General features: G+C 40.5%; 1 protein-coding gene across 1 annotated transcript in view; it reads left to right on the top strand.

Moving 5' to 3' along the window:
- The window catches only part of itpr1a (inositol 1,4,5-trisphosphate receptor, type 1a), a 70,038-nt gene that overhangs the window by 18,003 nt on the left and 34,834 nt on the right, over positions 1-17,201 (top strand). Inside the window, exons 8-39 of the mRNA XM_020645112.3 lie at positions 543-626; positions 1,232-1,378; positions 1,576-1,671; positions 1,894-1,938; positions 3,006-3,160; positions 4,515-4,614; positions 5,012-5,172; positions 5,265-5,406; positions 5,556-5,714; positions 6,304-6,476; positions 7,099-7,218; positions 8,572-8,766; positions 8,885-9,136; positions 9,252-9,393; positions 9,502-9,655; positions 9,742-9,932; positions 10,055-10,187; positions 10,279-10,333; positions 10,427-10,592; positions 10,795-10,968; positions 11,128-11,202; positions 11,334-11,471; positions 11,559-11,684; positions 11,783-11,983; positions 12,081-12,332; positions 12,545-12,670; positions 12,763-12,891; positions 14,306-14,426; positions 14,533-14,717; positions 14,806-14,954; positions 15,059-15,170; positions 15,932-15,967. Coding sequence (XP_020500768.1) covers positions 543-626; positions 1,232-1,378; positions 1,576-1,671; positions 1,894-1,938; positions 3,006-3,160; positions 4,515-4,614; positions 5,012-5,172; positions 5,265-5,406; positions 5,556-5,714; positions 6,304-6,476; positions 7,099-7,218; positions 8,572-8,766; positions 8,885-9,136; positions 9,252-9,393; positions 9,502-9,655; positions 9,742-9,932; positions 10,055-10,187; positions 10,279-10,333; positions 10,427-10,592; positions 10,795-10,968; positions 11,128-11,202; positions 11,334-11,471; positions 11,559-11,684; positions 11,783-11,983; positions 12,081-12,332; positions 12,545-12,670; positions 12,763-12,891; positions 14,306-14,426; positions 14,533-14,717; positions 14,806-14,954; positions 15,059-15,170; positions 15,932-15,967 — 4,494 coding nt within the window. The remainder of the gene's footprint in view (positions 1-542; positions 627-1,231; positions 1,379-1,575; positions 1,672-1,893; positions 1,939-3,005; positions 3,161-4,514; positions 4,615-5,011; positions 5,173-5,264; positions 5,407-5,555; positions 5,715-6,303; positions 6,477-7,098; positions 7,219-8,571; positions 8,767-8,884; positions 9,137-9,251; positions 9,394-9,501; positions 9,656-9,741; positions 9,933-10,054; positions 10,188-10,278; positions 10,334-10,426; positions 10,593-10,794; positions 10,969-11,127; positions 11,203-11,333; positions 11,472-11,558; positions 11,685-11,782; positions 11,984-12,080; positions 12,333-12,544; positions 12,671-12,762; positions 12,892-14,305; positions 14,427-14,532; positions 14,718-14,805; positions 14,955-15,058; positions 15,171-15,931; positions 15,968-17,201) is intronic.

Raw genomic sequence — 17,201 nt, forward strand, 5'->3', positions numbered from 1 at the left:
GTCATCCAAGTGTAGCTAACACTAGAGTAGTCTCTCCCCATAACACTAGAGTGCTCTGAGTTACTTTAACATATTACCTCAGTTATTATATCAGAGAGCCGTACGGCTGTCTTACAAAAGCACAGAGGTTACTTAAAGGGTTTGCTCAGTTTTGAGGTAGTCAATTTATATATGAGAACAGATCAGCAATGAAGAAATTATACTATTACTATATACTATTATTTTCATTAAGTTTATAATGACTTATCAAACTACTACTATTTTTAAAATATAATGTGATTTTGAAGCACTGTTTGTTTATTTAAAAAAGCATTTATCCCCAAGAACATGAAATATGTTTGTCTATCCTTTCTTTGTATATATAATATATACAATATAATCTTTGTGCCTTTGTCTGATTCTGTGTAATGAGGAAAAGATTAAACTCCACAAGCACTGAACTATCCCATTAATGTCAACATAGTTGTTGTGTGCTCCCACTGTGTTGGACCGCTGCCAGGAGATTGTACCTACAGTCACATCTCTGATTGTTTGTGTTTCAGGTGAACTCTGTCAACTGTAACACTAGCTGGAAGATAGTCCTGTTCATGAAATGGAGCGACAATCAGGAGATCATCCTTAAAGGGGTTTGTCTAATAGTACCTCTCAGACAAAGAGTTTTTACAATCTGTTAATTGAGGGATTATGACACAAATACATTCTTATACCTACAGCAGCAGGTAGAGACTTTAATAACATACGACCAGCAGTCAACAGAACATCGTTTCAGTGAAGAAGTTCAAATACATCCTTGAGATAATCAATACAATGTTTACATAATGTATTAAACTCCTTTACATTATCTTATTGTCTTACCAGAGGTGTTGTGTAACATCCCTTATCAGACCTCAGTGGGCAGCTGGCTTTGCTATTTTCCAGATCTCATAAGAATTAATCTGTCTACTGTACATGCAAACAAATGCATTTTATTTTGACAGTTATTAAAAAGGGTTTGAAAACAGCATGTCCGTGTTTTTTACAAAATATTTTGGTTTGAAAAATAATAAAAATTGAGAATAATAAATAGTTTAGGGGATTTTTCAGATGATATGAAGAAGTTAAACCAGCGTAAGTCGTGTCGATCACATTAGAGTGAAGTTTATATAAATATAGAGAGAAAAAATGTATTTCATATTTACTTATAATAAAACTGAATGTCTTTGATGGTAGCAAATATCTTCCCTCTCTCTAGGGCGATGTGGTACGGCTGTTTCATGCTGAGCAGGAGAAATTCCTAACATGTGATGACCACAGAAAAAAACAATATGTTTTTCTGCGCACTACTGGACGTCAGTCAGCTACCTCGGCAACCAGCAGCAAAGCCTTATGGGAGATAGAGGTGGGCAAGAAACGTGTATTTTTCCTTTGCTGATTTTGGTATGACGATGTTACAGTGTTGTAGTAATATCATCATTTTTGGACAGTCTTTTTCTCCTTTTGTACACCATAAGTATTAAGGTCATTTAAGTCAAAGAACATGTTAAAAGAAATGGTGTGCTGTTGAGTCAAACATTCTGTTGTATGCTCTGGTATCAGGTTGTGCAGCATGATCCATGTCGAGGTGGAGCCGGCTACTGGAACAGCCTGTTCAGGTTCAAACACCTGGCCACAGGACACTACCTGGCTGCAGAGGTTGGTGCACCATGGACAGTTCATGTATCTGCTGTATTTATCTCTGTGGCAAGATTCTGTATCTGTATACATCTTAATTGTCTTTATGGTATAACACCAACAACAACTTCTTTGAAGCTTTCTTTTTTTATATACATTAGTCTTTAATTAAGTGTAAAACTTGAATGCAGTGCTGGCTCTCAGCAATAATTCTGACCGTTGAATCATGATGTAACATTGCAGGTGAATCCAGAGTATGAAGAGGAGTGCCTGGAGTCTCGCTCCTCAGTAAGTGAGCCAAACAGAGAGACTTGTGTTTATAGTGGCTAACATTTATATGCAAGAAACTACCAACACAATTACCATTTATATTCTAATGGATTACGAAACATGACTGGTTGGGAGTGATACTATGACACTTGAAAATGCTTTTGTTTCTAATTGGCTGGCAGTAGCCACACTTTTACATTTTTTCATGACACATTTACAGCTCTGGTTAGTGTCTATAGTGTTAATGTCTGCTCAAAATCAACAGTCCATGGCTAAAGGTGCTTTAAAGGTATTATTAAGGACTATTTCAGTTGTGGATTGCTTGATATTTCAGCGAAGCTGGTGTTGCAGCAGCACCATCCTGAACCAGCAGATGGCAGCAGTTCACTTGTAATACTTATTTCTGTGTTGCTGCCATGGTGTTTTTGCTGCAGTTCACTGTGACTGCTGTAAGCGCAAAGCTTTTTGCATTTGCTGACCAGGAAGTGAATCATCTCACAGACTGTGAGTTTACTGTGTAGCTTTTAAAGCTATAATAAGAATCAAAAAGCTAAAAATGTGGTAGACCTTTGAGGGAAAAACACCATCTCATGTTAAGCCTTTTCTGTTTTCATTACAGCTAAGCTTTGTTGTAAATTGGACTTAAAAATCGCTCTTAATTTTCAGTTAAATTTAACTTTTAAAGGCCAAAAATAAATGAAGGAGAATTTTTTTTTAAAATGTTCCTCTCGATGCACAAATTTAGAGCTCTCCCTAATTTGACTGAGTCTTTTCTGTTAACCATTATATGTCAATTTGTGAAAACATTGTTATCTAACTTAGACAGGTGCAAAAAGATAATGCACATTGTGCTCTTTTGAGGAAGAGGGACTTTGATCAGGGATTCAATTTTATCCTGTATGTCACATTTGAAAACTTAAGTCAATTCCTAGAAATGTTTCAGGAGTAGCAGTTCATCTTTTCACTGACATTTATTGATCTTGATCTGACCTAGGCAGTGACATGCTTACAATTTGAATCATGTAGTTTTTTTAAGAAGATGATCTGTTATTCTGGCTGATTTATGTAATTACTTCCTCCCCCAGCTGGACACAGAGCATGAAGCTTTACGGGCCCGTTTGAGGAATGTTCAGGACAAAGTCATGTACACGCTTGTGTCTGTGCCGGATGGAAATGATATCTCTTCTATATTTGAGCTCGACCCCACCACATTGAGAGGTGGAGACTCACTAGTACCCAGGTAGGAAGGCCGTAATGTGAAGGCGGGGAAGTGTTTCAGGCCTGTGATAAAGATAAAAGCACTGTCTAATCACTAACCGTCAGTCTTTCCACTGAAATCCAAACTTTGGACACGTCATAAGTCTGGGAATTCCACAGGATATGAAGTCATCTTAATGGTTATAAAACAAGGATGGAGTGTGTGTGTGTGTGTTAACATAAGATGTGTGTGACCATCTGTTTCTCTTGATAATATATATCATCCTGGTTATACTTGTAGATTTTCTCTTCATGTAGTTACACAGATGAATAAGAATTTTCACTCTAATAAAGTGGAAGCAAACAGATGATGTTTCTGGCATGATGTTACTTTTGTGGTAGAGAAAGTTTCCTTCTCCACATTACAAATTACACTGTGTGTGTGTGTGTGTGTGTGTGTGTGTGAAAAACATAATTCCTTGTGACATACTATGAGATTTAACATAATTTCTTAGGAAGGAGGAAGCTGTGTAGATCTACGTGTTGTGATGTGTTCATGTGAGCACGTACAAAGGTCCAGTTGTGCTTGTTGTTTATCAGTAAACAGCTTTGTGAGGTGATCTTGAGGTCAGCTGAAGAGGTGTGTGATGAGTGTTGAATTGGACACAGCAGGTTTTTTTTCTTTTGTAAACTTTATCCTCTAAAGTTGCAACACAAAGCAGCACTGACATGTAAGCACATTTTGCTTGTATCTAGCTGATGCTGCTTGTGGACATTGTTTACATATTTGGCATTAAAATTCTGGATATTTTGACATAAGACAAACCAAAATGAGTAAACTCTTTGATTACCTGGTCTAAAACTCTAGTTCTTTGCAGAGATAAACAAGAAGTAAGTAATGAGGCTCATTTAAGATGGAGCCAGACAGTTTTGTCATATGTGTGTCTCCTAGTTGCAACATGGTTATGAGTGCATGCAGCAGGAAATGCAGGCTGTCTGAGAGGCAGAGAAGTAAAACAAAATACACATTTTAAGGGCACCCTAAAGAGCACTCTATTCAGTTTTCTTGCACACTAGGGTATTAAAGCACTTTTTCATGTTGTATTTACCATAAAAGCATACAAGAGGGCCCTTTTGCAGCATGGTTATTAACATTGGACTACCAGCGAGTACTGACTGCTTGTGTTTTTACTTTGCTCTATATGTGAACTTTTAATTTTAAGGTGGACCTCAGAAAAAAACACTTCTCTGTGTTTGCTGTAATTGGCAACCTTTGGTTTAGGATGCTGACTGTCAAGTCAAACATTTTCATATTCTATATGTCCTCTTGTATCTTTCAAGTATTTCTGATTCACAAATCATATCAGGAGTAGTCAAAATGTTAATTTGTGTTTCAGGAACTCGTATGTGCGCCTGAGACACCTGTGCACAAACACATGGGTCCACAGCACCAACCAACCAATCGACAAGGAGGAGGAAAAACCTGTCATGCTACGTGTAAGTGGTTTAAAAAAAGAAAACGTACAATGGCTTTTTACATTATGGCTTGTTAGAGTATTCAAAAAAAGGATTGGAATAAGTTGGCCAAAGTACAAATGTTTAATACTTAAAAGTATCATAGAAAGCTCTGATAGTTGGAGCGCTGGTGGCGCAGTGGTTAGAGCACACGCCCCATGTATGGAAGCTGTAGTCCTCCAAGCGGGTGGCCCAGGTTCGAATCTGACCTGTGGCTCCTTTCCCGCATGTCATTCCATACTCTCTTTCTCCCTGATTTCTGACTCTATCCACTGTCCTATCTCTCCAATAAAGGCACAAAATGGCCAGAAATAAATGTAAAAAAAAAAAAAAAAGCTCTGATAGTTGACAACGTTGTCTATTTCCCTTGTGACTGAAGATTGGCACGTCAGCGATGAAGGAGGACAAAGAGGCGTTTGCCATCGTCCCTGTCTCTCCGGCTGAAGTGAGAGACCTCGACTTTGCCAATGATGCCAGTAAAGTGCTGGCCTCCATCGCTGGAAAGCTGGAAAAAGGCACAATCACACAGAATGAGAGAAGGTAAGAAAGGCCTGATGGTGCCAGAGTTTACATTTCTAACAGGTTTACGAAGTAGTTATTGTTTCACCTGTTTCTTTCAAATGTGCGATCAGAGCAGTCACTAAGCTGCTGGAGGATCTGGTGTTCTTCGTGGTGGATATTCCCAATAATGGACAGGATGTTCTGGAGATCATGGTCAACAAACCTAACAGGGAACGGCAGAAACTCATGAGAGAGCAGAATATTCTCAAGCAGGTCAATCTTTAGCACTAGATCATTTTTTTCATTGAATGTGAACTTGTTTCAACATTACCAAACAATCTCTTGCTTTTTTTTATTAGCATGCTTTCTTGGCTTAAACTTTACTGTAGTTTCAACTTTTACATCCTTCTCCCTGTGCTCAGATCTTTAAGCTGCTGCAGGCTCCATTCACAGACAGTGGGGATGGGCCGATGCTCCGACTGGAGGAGCTGGCTGACCAGCGTCATGCCCCTTTCAGACATATCTGCCGCCTGTGTTACCGGGTTTTACGTCACTCTCAGCAGGACTACCGCAAGAACCAGGTGCAGTTTGTCCGTCTAAAAGCCTGCCTGATGAGCGTTAGTACTGGGTGGATTAGTACTGGGTGGACAAAAAAATTCAAATTGGTAAAAAAAAAAAGTGAATTTCAAAAAACATTGACGAAAGAGGCCTTTGCTCTGTAGCTGCCCTAACATCATTAGTGAAACAGCAAAAGTAGAGAATCCACAAATGTGTTGCAAAATGTCCCATGCTTTTCCTCAAGGGTCACTGTTCTTAATCAAATTTCCTGTTAGTTTCATAGCAACATAAAACAAGCTCACTCTGTAGAATGTAGAAGACAACATTCCCATTTTCCAAGAAGAGTCGATTTCTCTTAATCTCGTTACAGTGTAATTGGTACGCGGTTCATTTCATTATATACGTAGAAGGCAGTATGGTCTGTGTGAACACGCTCTGTTTTCTGAACAAAGATGAAAAAGGGCCAAATTGGCCCGTGTCCGTTGATTCCAGGAACAGATAATGTCAATTCCAGGTCAAAGATAAAGAATAAGTAGATTTTTTTCATAGTGTGTCTGTGCTTTCCCATTTTGCTGTCTATATGCTCAGTCTGTTTATCCCTCTGCCCTATAGGAGTATATAGCCAAACAGTTCCGCTTCATGCAGAAACAGATTGGCTATGATGTCTTGGCTGAGGACACAATCACAGCCCTGCTCCACAACAACCGCAAGCTGTTGGAGAAACACATCACTGCGGCAGAGATCGACACGTTTGTTAGCCTGGTCCGCAAGAACCGGGAGCCCAGGTTTGTGTCACTCCGTCTGTCTGTATGAACACCATAAACACGATGATCTGGGTTACAATTAGAAACAGAATCATTTTCAGAGAAAGTATTATATCTGCATTTTTTTTGTACTTTTTGAGGCGGGCTTTATTTAGACAGGACAGTGAATGGAGTAGGAAACTTCGGCGAGAGTGCAGAATGACATGCAGGAAAGGAGCCATGTGTCAGATTTGAACCAGGGTCGCTCGCTTGGAGGGCTATAGCCTCCATGCATGGGGCGCGACCTAACCGCTAGGCCATCTGTGCCCCAGTATTCTGACTATTATCTGCATATTATCACAACGAAGTACATGTTTAAACACAGTTAGTTCACTTTCTTGGCAGAGTGGACAAGTAAGGACATTCAACATTTAGTCATTAAACTTTAAGAATTGAACATATGTGTAGAGTCAGTTTTATGCTTAAAAGTCATGTAAAATGTGTGTGGGGGTCAAAGTAAAGTCTGTCAATAAGTCAGCAGACTTAAGACATGAGACCTGTGCAGTTTGAAAGCATTTGATACTTTTGAGGTTGACCTCTGGGTTCGATTGAATTTTGCAGACCTTGTGTGTTTGTGTTTGTGTTTGTGTGTTTTTTTGTCCAGGTTCCTGGATTATCTGTCAGACCTGTGTGTGTCAATGAATAAGTCTATCCCTGTGACTCAGGAGCTTATCTGTAACGCAGTGCTTGATCCAGCGAACGCAGACATCCTCATAGAAACGAAGTGAGTAAGGTCACGATGATCTTCTCACACAAATATCTGTTTTTATCATTTACAGAGGACTTACGAGTATTAAGTTTTAAATATGTAATCATTATCAAACCATTATTTTCTATCAACAGTAAATTATTCCTTATTTATAACATCGCATTGTAACTTTTTCTTTGATCTTTTACAACTTTATGATGTGTTTTAACTTGTGTTAGCTGTTTTGATTTTATTTTAATATTAGTTAATATCTTGTTTTAATATTTTTTAAATGCTCACATGTGTGTCTTTATATCCTTTTTTCCTGATGTTCGCTCTATTATGTGTGAATCACTTTGAATTGTCTTGTTGCTGAAATACGCTATACAAATAATTTTGCCTTACCTTCTTATAAAGGCAATAATTCTGTTTAAACGGATTTTTAAGGAACTCATTTCTAGTTCATTTCTAGTTTAAACAATTGGTTGATTGACAAACAATTTGAATAAACTTATCTTGGATGCTTAATTTCTTTCTTGTCAATTGGGTGTTTTATTATTTTAGTTTAACTTCTTTTCATCCGCCAATAAATGCAATTTGAGAAAATTATCAATTTATAAAAAGCTGCATCCTTAGTCTGATCAAATAAAGATGAAAAGTTGCTCATTATAAAGCAATACAGAAGTGTGCAAAAGTGATGACATATTGATCTGTTTTTCAAAAATTGTTACAAATGCATTCTTTTTATTTCCATTGGTGGTTACATTAAGGGCGCGGCCACCTGTACCGTACTGTACTCAAGCACAATTGCCCCCCCGCTGCGCCATTCCCACGCTGGCCGGCATGCCTAAGCACGATTACCTCTTGTACATAACGTTTTAATACAACACATGCACGCTTTATGTTATTATGAAGCGTGCTCAGTTTACAAACAGGCGGACGAGAGAGAGAGAGAGAGAGAGAGAGAGAGAGAGAGAGAGAGAGAGAGAGAGAGAGAAACACAAAGAGCATTACAGCTACTTTACTGACTTTGCAGCTTATTTTAAGCCATTTTAATCAGACACAGCCATAAATAAATAAAATAGACGCGCGGCCGAGTCCGCAGCCGCACATTGAAGAACAACACAGAGAACATGACAGCTACTTTGTGTCTTATATTGTGTCACGTTAGTCAGATACAGACATGAAACTCTGGATTTCTCCATAATGAAGGCTGTCAGCGTTGTGTACCCGCATGCTTGTGCTCGTGCATGAAGTGTACCGTGCCTGAGCACAATATGGAGCAGTCACACTGGCCAAACGAACTGGACTTTAGGGTTGAAGCGTGCTTGGGCACGGTACGGATGGCCAGTGAGACCGCGCCCTAAGAAACAGTCCCTCTTCCTGCAGACTTGTGCTGTCGAGATTCGAGATCGAGGGAGCACCGCTCGGGGAGAACTCTGTGGAGTCGGAGGAGGACGAGGAGGAGGTGTGGTTGTTTTGGAAAGACAGCAATAAAGAGATCCGGAGTAAAAGCATCAAGGAGCTGGCCCAGGATGCAAAAGAGGGCCAGAAGGAGGACCAGGAGGTGATCAGCTATTACAGGTAATTACTGTACTTTCCTTGTGGTTTAATGTGTTGAAGGAGATGATGCTGTCGTCCAATCTGATATAAGCCACTGCACAGTCCCAGTCACTTTATTTGTATGTATCTGTGTCTTCAGGTACCAGCTGAATTTGTTTGCCAGGATGTGTCTGGACCGACAATACCTGGCCATCAACAAGATCTCGGGCCAGCTGGATGTGGACCTGATCTTACGCTGCATGTCAGATGAAGACCTGCCGTACGACCTGCGAGCCTCCTTCTGCCGCATGATGCTGCACATGCATGTTGACCGTGACCCTCAAGAGCAGGTCACACCTGTCAAATACGCCCGACTCTGGTCTGAGATCCCCTCAGAGATCGACATTGAGGAGTGAGTACATAGACAAACATAGTGGATTGTGTTAGTGTTGATCATTTCTGTAATGCAGAGAGCTGATATTTTTATTGTTGTAAATTAATTTGACCTCTTTTTGTTGTCTCATTAGTTATGACAATGATGGAACATCTAAAGATGAAATTAAGGAGCGTTTCTGTCAGACGATGGAGTTTGTAGAGAACTACCTGAGAGATGTGGTGTGTCAGAGCTTTCCCTTTGCAGATAAGGAGAAGAACAAGCTCACCTTTGAGGTCAGTCAGACTTATTCTGGATAAAAAAAATCGAATTAATGTCTTATTTGTTATGTTTGGATGGTAAAAAATCGTGCATCTTACATCTACTATATCTTCCATGTTCAGGTGGTTAATCTTGCCAGGAACCTGATTTATTTCGGCTTCTACAACTTCAGCGACCTGCTGAGACTGACAAAGATCCTGCTGGCGATTCTTGACTGTGTCCACGTGAGCAACATTTTCCCATTCAACAATCTGGTAAAAGAGGACGAGAGTAAAGGTATGAGCACAATGCATGGCCAGAGAAGGAGCAGAAATCCATCATGGACAAAGAGTTGATTTGCACATCTGTTTGCTTGTTTCCAGGCAGTAATGTGATGAGGTCCATTCATGGAGTAGGAGAGCTGATGTCCCAAGTGGTCCTGAGAGGAGGGGGCTTCCTTCCCACAACTTTAAGCAGCAGCTCAAATGGAGAAACGGTCAAGACCCAGACAGAACCTGAGAAACAGGACATACTGGTGATGGACACCAAGCTCAAGATTATTGAGATCCTGCAGGTGAAAGACAAGAACTATTACACCTTAATACATATACAGGCAAACAGAATATCAAAGACAAAGTCTCTTCTTTCTCCTAGTCTACAAAACAAACAACGTTTTTGTATTGTGTTGCCCTGCAGTTCATCTTAAATGTTCGCCTGGACTACAGGATTTCCTGTTTGCTGTCTATATTCAAGAGGGAGTTTGATGAGAGTAACTCCCAGACTGATTTATCCATAACTGGAGCGGTGGAAGGGCCAAACAATATGCCAGGTCAGACCCATAATCAGCTGTGTTTTTTTTAAATGTCTGGACGATATAACTGAGTTCTTTTGTGAAGAATAACTTTTCTTTTGGATTCCAGGGGCTTTGGATTTTGAGCACATAGAAGAACAGGCCGAGGGAATATTTGGTGGAAGGTAATCCCAGTTTTAGTAAAGAAAGAGTCACAAAATGACAGAGATGGTAGATGTTTTCCTTGAAGTGTGTTTGTGTGTTCTCTGTGTGTCTAGCGAAGAGAACACCCCTCTGGACCTGGACGATCATGGAGGCCGTACCTTTTTGAGGGTTCTTCTCCACTTAACTATGCATGACTATCCTCCTCTGGTGTCCAGAGCGCTCCACCTGCTCTTTAGGCACTTCAGCCAGAGGCAGGAAGTCTTACAGGCTTTTAAGCAGGTATCCTACCATCTCATGCAATTTAATTAATAACATTTTGAAGTGAAATGTGATTTTCATGAGATTTTTTAACTTTTTTTCCCACATAGATAAAAAGATATATATACATTGATTGATTGATTGATTGATCCTGAGCGAAATTCCAAAATAATTTTATGCATGCATGCATTCTTAAATACATTTACATTAAATGTGTTTGCAGGTCCAGCTGCTTGTCACCAGTCAGGATGTGGAAAATTACAAGCAGATAAAGTCCGACCTGGACCAGCTGCGCTCCATTGTGGAGAAGTCTGAGCTGTGGGTGTACAAGAGGCAGGGGCCAGATGAAGGCATGGATGCAGGAGAGGGGCTCTCTGCTGAGCCAGAGCATAATAGGGTTAGTTACATTGAACGTCAAAAGAAAACACATACACGCACGCACGCACGCACGCACACACACACACACACACACACACACACACACACACACACACACATTGAGCCTGTTGCTATTAATAGTTTTACAATCTGTTTTTGATTCTCATGCATTCTGCAGGGGGACTCAGGGGGAACTGACAAACCAAAGAAAGCAGAAAGCACCAGCAGCTACAACTACAGGGTGGTAAAAGAGGTAACTTTCTTATTATTAACAAGCCTGGATCTGCCTATCTTGCATTTCTTTGTTTTGCATTTCTTTATAAAAAATTTCCAAACAACTCATCCGCTCACTCATTTTTTTCATTTCTCTCTGTTGTGTATCAGATTCTGCTGCGGCTCAGCAGGCTGTGTGTCCAGGAAGGTCTGTCAGGCAGGAAGAGCAAGAAACAGCAGCAGAGGCTTCTGAGGAACATGGGGGCTCATGCTGTCGTCCTGGAGCTCCTACAGATCCCCTATGAGAAGGTTTCATCAGAAAAACATTGCTTAATGACCTAATTCTTGTCTATAAAAAGTGGGTGAACTCTCAATTTAGTATTTTTTACGCTTTAGGGAGAAGATTTGCGTATGCAGGATATCATGAAGCTGGCTCACCAGTTTCTACAAAACTTCTGTGCAGGAAACCAGCAGAACCAAGCACTGTTGCACAAACACATCAACCTGTTTTTAAACCCAGGGGTAAGCGATGCTGACACACAAAGCATCACTCAAAACACACAGTGTTACCACTGAGCTCACTGACACAGCGGTTCTGTTCTTTTGCTCCTCCTGTAAAGATTTTAGAGGCCGTTACCATGCAGCACATCTTCATGAACAACTTCCAGCTGTGCAGTGAGATCAACGAGCGTGTGGTCCAGCACTTTGTTCACTGCATAGAAACACACGGCCGCAACGTGCAGTACCTCAAGTTCCTTCAGACAATAGTCAAAGCAGAGAATAAATTCATCAAAAAGTGTCAAGACATCGTCATGGCAGAGGTCATGCATCATTACCTTCCTATTTAATGTTTCAACTTGGCTACCATTTCCTTCTTTTCCCCCGGATATATTGATACACATTTCTGTCCTCCTACAGCTGGTGAATGCTGGAGAGGATGTTTTGGTCTTCTACAACGACCGAGCCTCCTTCCAAACCCTGGTGCAGATGATGCGATCCGAGCGAGACCGCATGGATGAGAACAGTCCTCTGATGTACCACATACACCTGGTGGAGCTCCTGGCAGTCTGTACTGAGGGCAAGAATGTCTACACAGAGATCAAGTGTAACTCGCTGTTGCCGCTTGATGACATTGTACGGGTGGTGACCCATGAAGACTGCATCCCTGAGGTGAGAGCCCTATGAAGCAGGCTTGGTTGACACACTGTACATGCAGATGCTGAGCAAACACATGATCAAATTGAAAGGATCATTACAAGTTAAATGAAACAATTGGGTTAATTTTCTTTCATTTTCACGTATAAAAGCAACAGAATTATGTTGACAGTCAAGCGATCTCTTCATGTAAGGTCAACTGCTCTTGCGTTGTCTCAACTTTTCAGGTGAAGATCGCTTACATCAACTTCCTGAACCACTGCTATGTAGACACCGAGGTGGAGATGAAGGAGATCTACACCTCCAACCACATGTGGAAACTCTTTGAGAACTTCCTGGTTGACATTTGTAGAGTAAGGAATACCAGGCACACATTTTAAACTTCACTGAAGATATGAGGATTGTTAGATAAGGAGTCATTTTCTCACGTTTCGGCATTTTACAGGTGTGTAACAACACCAGTGACCGTAAGCATGCCGACATCATCCTGGAGCGCTACGTCACGGAGACGGTCATGAGCATCGTAACGACCTTTTTCAGCTCCCCCTTCTCTGACCAGAGCACCAGCCTGCAGGTATGTGTACACAAAATTTGACAGAATCTACAGTAGCATTAAAGTTTGGAATAATATGATCACTGCGTGCAGAAGGAAATATGTTTTAACAGGGAATAGGACAAATCGTTGATTTTATTGTTGTTTTGAACAACAGTGGCTGAGGGAACATCATACGTTGCTCGATCTTTGTTGACAAACAGATAAGCGTGGTAATGTTCAGTATGTGTTGTGCTCTAGGTGGCCGTCAGACAGAATGTAAGTACAGATAGAGAATGTACCAGCTTCACCATGTGACGTCAAACCAAATAGCTGTTTTCCCCGTACAAAATCCTTCCACTAAGACCTGAACAGAGCCCTCCTTTTCCCTGAGTGCATCCTGGAGTGATGAAATCAGTGACTTTTTAATTCCTGAGAATTGTTTACTCTGATTAACGTCACTACCCTTTCCCCCCACTAAGTGTTAATCAGAGTTCTTTTAGTCATAGTTCTGTCGAGCTGCTCAGACAGTTTCAGTTTAGACTAGGTATCGAGATTGTTGAAAGCCTTTTTTTTCTGATCAGTCACTTCCTTTAAGGAGTCAAAAATAGCTCCATGTGTTATACATAAACAATGAAATAAATGTACACAAATAAATGTTAAACAAAATATTTCCACTGCTCAGTTAGAAACGATTTGTCCAGTATTATCAGATTTGTTCGTATGATTGACTCTGTGCAAACACACACGAAGAAAAAACATTTTTGGCTTATGATATCAGACTTTTTACAAACAGGTTCACACAGTTTTACATTCATAGAAAATGCACATCAGAGCACTTAACGTGTCACCTAGGAATGTTAATGTGTTTCTTAAATGTAGAGTAATGTATTTGTAGATAACTTTGTAATACATCTTGGTTATTTTGCATGCATGCTTTATGTCTTCACTGCTTGTATCCTCTGCTGCAGGCTTCTCTCTTGGGGAAAAAATTCCAGGTATTTGCTGTCCTTTAATTCAGCAGGGGAACACAGAGTTGGGTGCTTGCTGTGATACACATTTTCAACAAGCCTTGTTAAAAATGTATGTTAGTGTGATATTTTGTGTTGAAACTGGGCTATGTTGGACAAGTGTCTGCTCAGGGATTCGTGGTTTTCCTGGGGAAGTAAGAAACAGTCACTGGGTCAGCGAGCTGTTCTGACTACAGGTGTAGTCACACTCTCTCTCTCTCTCTCTCTCTCTCTGTCTCTCTCTCTCTATGCATCACTGTGTGGAAATATGTGCCTGTTTTTAAAAACGTAAAGGCAAAGCATAAGGTCCAGATGTTGGTGCTGTAGATAACAGACGGGTATCTTTCATGTTGTCTAGGAACACATCTTTCCTCAAAGTACCAGAAAAGTTGTATAAATACTATAATTTTAACCTTTGTGCTATTTTTCCTGTCTAATGTTTCCAGACCAGACAGCCAGTCTTTGTGCAGCTGCTGCAGGCTGTGTTCAGGGTCTACCACTGTAACTGGTTGATCCCGGTGCAGAAAGGCTCTGTTGAGAACTGTATCAAGGTGCTCTCTGATGTCGGTAAGACCAAAATTCTTCTGAGCACTCACATCAACTTAAAATAAATGTTGTCTATGACTAGTCCAAGTTTAACAGTTTCAAGCCATGATCTGATTTATCTACACAGCCAAAGGTAGAGCTATAGCCATCCCCGTGGACCTGGACAACCAGGTGAACAACCTGTTTGTGAAATCCAATAACATCGTCCAGAAGACAGCCATGAGCTGGAGACTTTCTGCCCGTAATGCCACCCGCAGAGACTCTGTGGTGACTGCTTCACGGGACTACAGGAACATCATTGAGAGGCTGCAGGTGCAGTATTTCTCCTTGTTTTGTTTGCTTACATATGTGTGCTAACTCCTTTCAAGTAGTAATGACATTTCCTTTGTCCTGACTTCAGGACATTGTGTCAGCCCTCGAGGACCGTCTGCGCCCGTTGGTCCAGGCCGAGTTGTCCGTTCTGGTGGACGTGCTTCACCGGCCTGAGCTGCTTTTCCCTGAAAACACAGACTCACGCAAGAAGTGTGAGAGTGGAGGTTTCATATGCAAGTAAGCACTGCAAATATCATCCTCCTCTAATTTTTTTTTTTTGTATCAAAGACTCATGAGTAAGAGTATACATTATATTTTAAGACCTTTTATCTAATCTGCAGGCTGATCAAACATACAAAGCAGCTGCTGGAGGAGAATGAGGAGAGACTGTGCATCAAAGTTCTGCAGACGCTACGAGAAATGATGACAAAAGACCGAGGATACGGAGAAAAGGTAGGATGAGCTGCAAAGCACAGATAAGGTAGGGAGATACACTTTAGGAACATGCCAGGATTTAGCATATACTCTCGACTGCACTGTGTTTAATGAGTTATTACGGCTGTAGAAAGTTTTCCTTAAATTGTTTTCCTTAATTTCGTTTTCTCAAAAGTAACTGGATGTTCATGCAATAATATACAAGATATATTTATTGACAAATAATAGAGCTTTGTATTTTTGTTGCATTATAATGTTATGAATTTGTGTTCTATTTCTCACGATTTCATAGAATTTCACTTTAATTTCAGTGGAAAATAAATCGATACTAAAAAAAATAATCAGTTTCAAAGAAAAATAAGTCGATAATAAAACAACAATAAAAGCTCATTATTATGTTTTGATTTCAATAAATCATATATCAAGGTGTCTCTGTTAATAATTAACAGGATCAGATGGATAGAAACACAACACACACAGATTTAGCACAAAAATAAAAAAAGGAACACTATCTTAAAGATAATTGGCACGTCCCCCTGAGTTCACCTCTGCAGTCACTGAGCACGTGTCAGAAATGCTTTCAGCCACACTCACCTCTGTTTGAGAGTGCACTAACTCTACTCACACTGGGTAACAGCCATTCATAGAGACACATTTTTCTATGCTGCTGAAGTATCTCTGCAGTCTTAACTCACATTAACTAACATGACCCACCTCTTCTCCAGCTTCCTCCTCTCTGTGATGTTATCTAACCCAGTCAAACCTGTGTTCTCTTTCAGCTCAGGGCCTTTGATGATGAGATGGATATGCCTAAGGTTGTTTCTTCTTTTTCTTTTATTACTGCCCTTATTTTCCCTAGCTGCTGTCTGTTTTGTGTACTAGTTTGTTCTGTAACTGTACCGTAGTAGCTGCTTTGTGTTGTAGGTTGTAGAGGCACAGCTGGTAACAAGCAGGGGTCACTGATTCTGTGTCACCTGCTGCACATTCAGCTATAATTACTAACGTCAATTTAACTGAAAACACTGCCTAAGAGACAAAAGAGATAGTGTTGTGTGCAGAGATGAGTGCTGTGGTGTGACTGCGTGTTACTCAACAGGCTCGATGTTATTCCAAGGTGAAGAACTTGCTGGCTTGGCAACCTGCCAGTGCTGCATTTATGTCTGCACAATGTCCTCACACGGGGCATTAAACATGACCTACCTTCTGCCAATATAAGCACCACGCATGGAAAGTCATTTTGGGACATGTTTGCTGTACATTGTGACATTATTTCCAGTTCTGCATTCTCTGTCTGCACATTGTCCTCATATGGTGCATTGAACAATGCTCTACTTCCTGCTAATATAAGCACTGTATCTTACAAGGTGTGAAGGAACCCTTTGGGGACATATATGCCTGATCATTTAACATTATCACAGTTTGTATATAACATTAGCTTAACATTATCACAGTTTTATATTTGACTCTTACACAAAAAGTCAGATGTATCATGAAGCTTTAGGCAAATTATGACACAATTCATGAATGAAATTCATAGGGATGTCATGTTAATAATAATAATAATAATAATAGTAATAATAATGTAGATCTGTACTCCATATCTGTATGAGGTCTGGTTTAACAAATAGATGAAGATAGTAAAGCCATAAACTTGTATCTCTTCTTTGCCTTCTTTATTTCTTTTTATAGATTTGTTTTACTGTCTACAAAGCTGTTGGACATTTTACAGGGTGTTTCCCCTGCATCTCCTATAGGCGCCAATAGGGGGCACTGTGACTGTGCGTGCTGCGACTGCGTGTGAATTAATGAATGTGCAAGGCTGTGGCAGTCATTCAGGCTGTGTCCTAGTTTTCCTTGCCTGGGAGCTGCACGATTCCTGGGCCCCTGCCAAGTCCTGGCCGAGGTTACATAAGAACCTGGCTTTTTTTTTTTTCTTCCTGGAACTCAGCCCCTCCGCTGATGTGTGACCTTCAGCAGTAATTGCCAATAAAAGTGTGGAGGAGCTATTTACCCACAATGTGTGCGTGCATGCGTGCCTGTCTGCGTGCA

The sequence above is a fragment of the Labrus bergylta genome, chromosome 5, assembly GCF_963930695.1.
Source record: "Labrus bergylta chromosome 5, fLabBer1.1, whole genome shotgun sequence".
Taxonomy (NCBI): domain Eukaryota; kingdom Metazoa; phylum Chordata; class Actinopteri; order Labriformes; family Labridae; genus Labrus; species Labrus bergylta.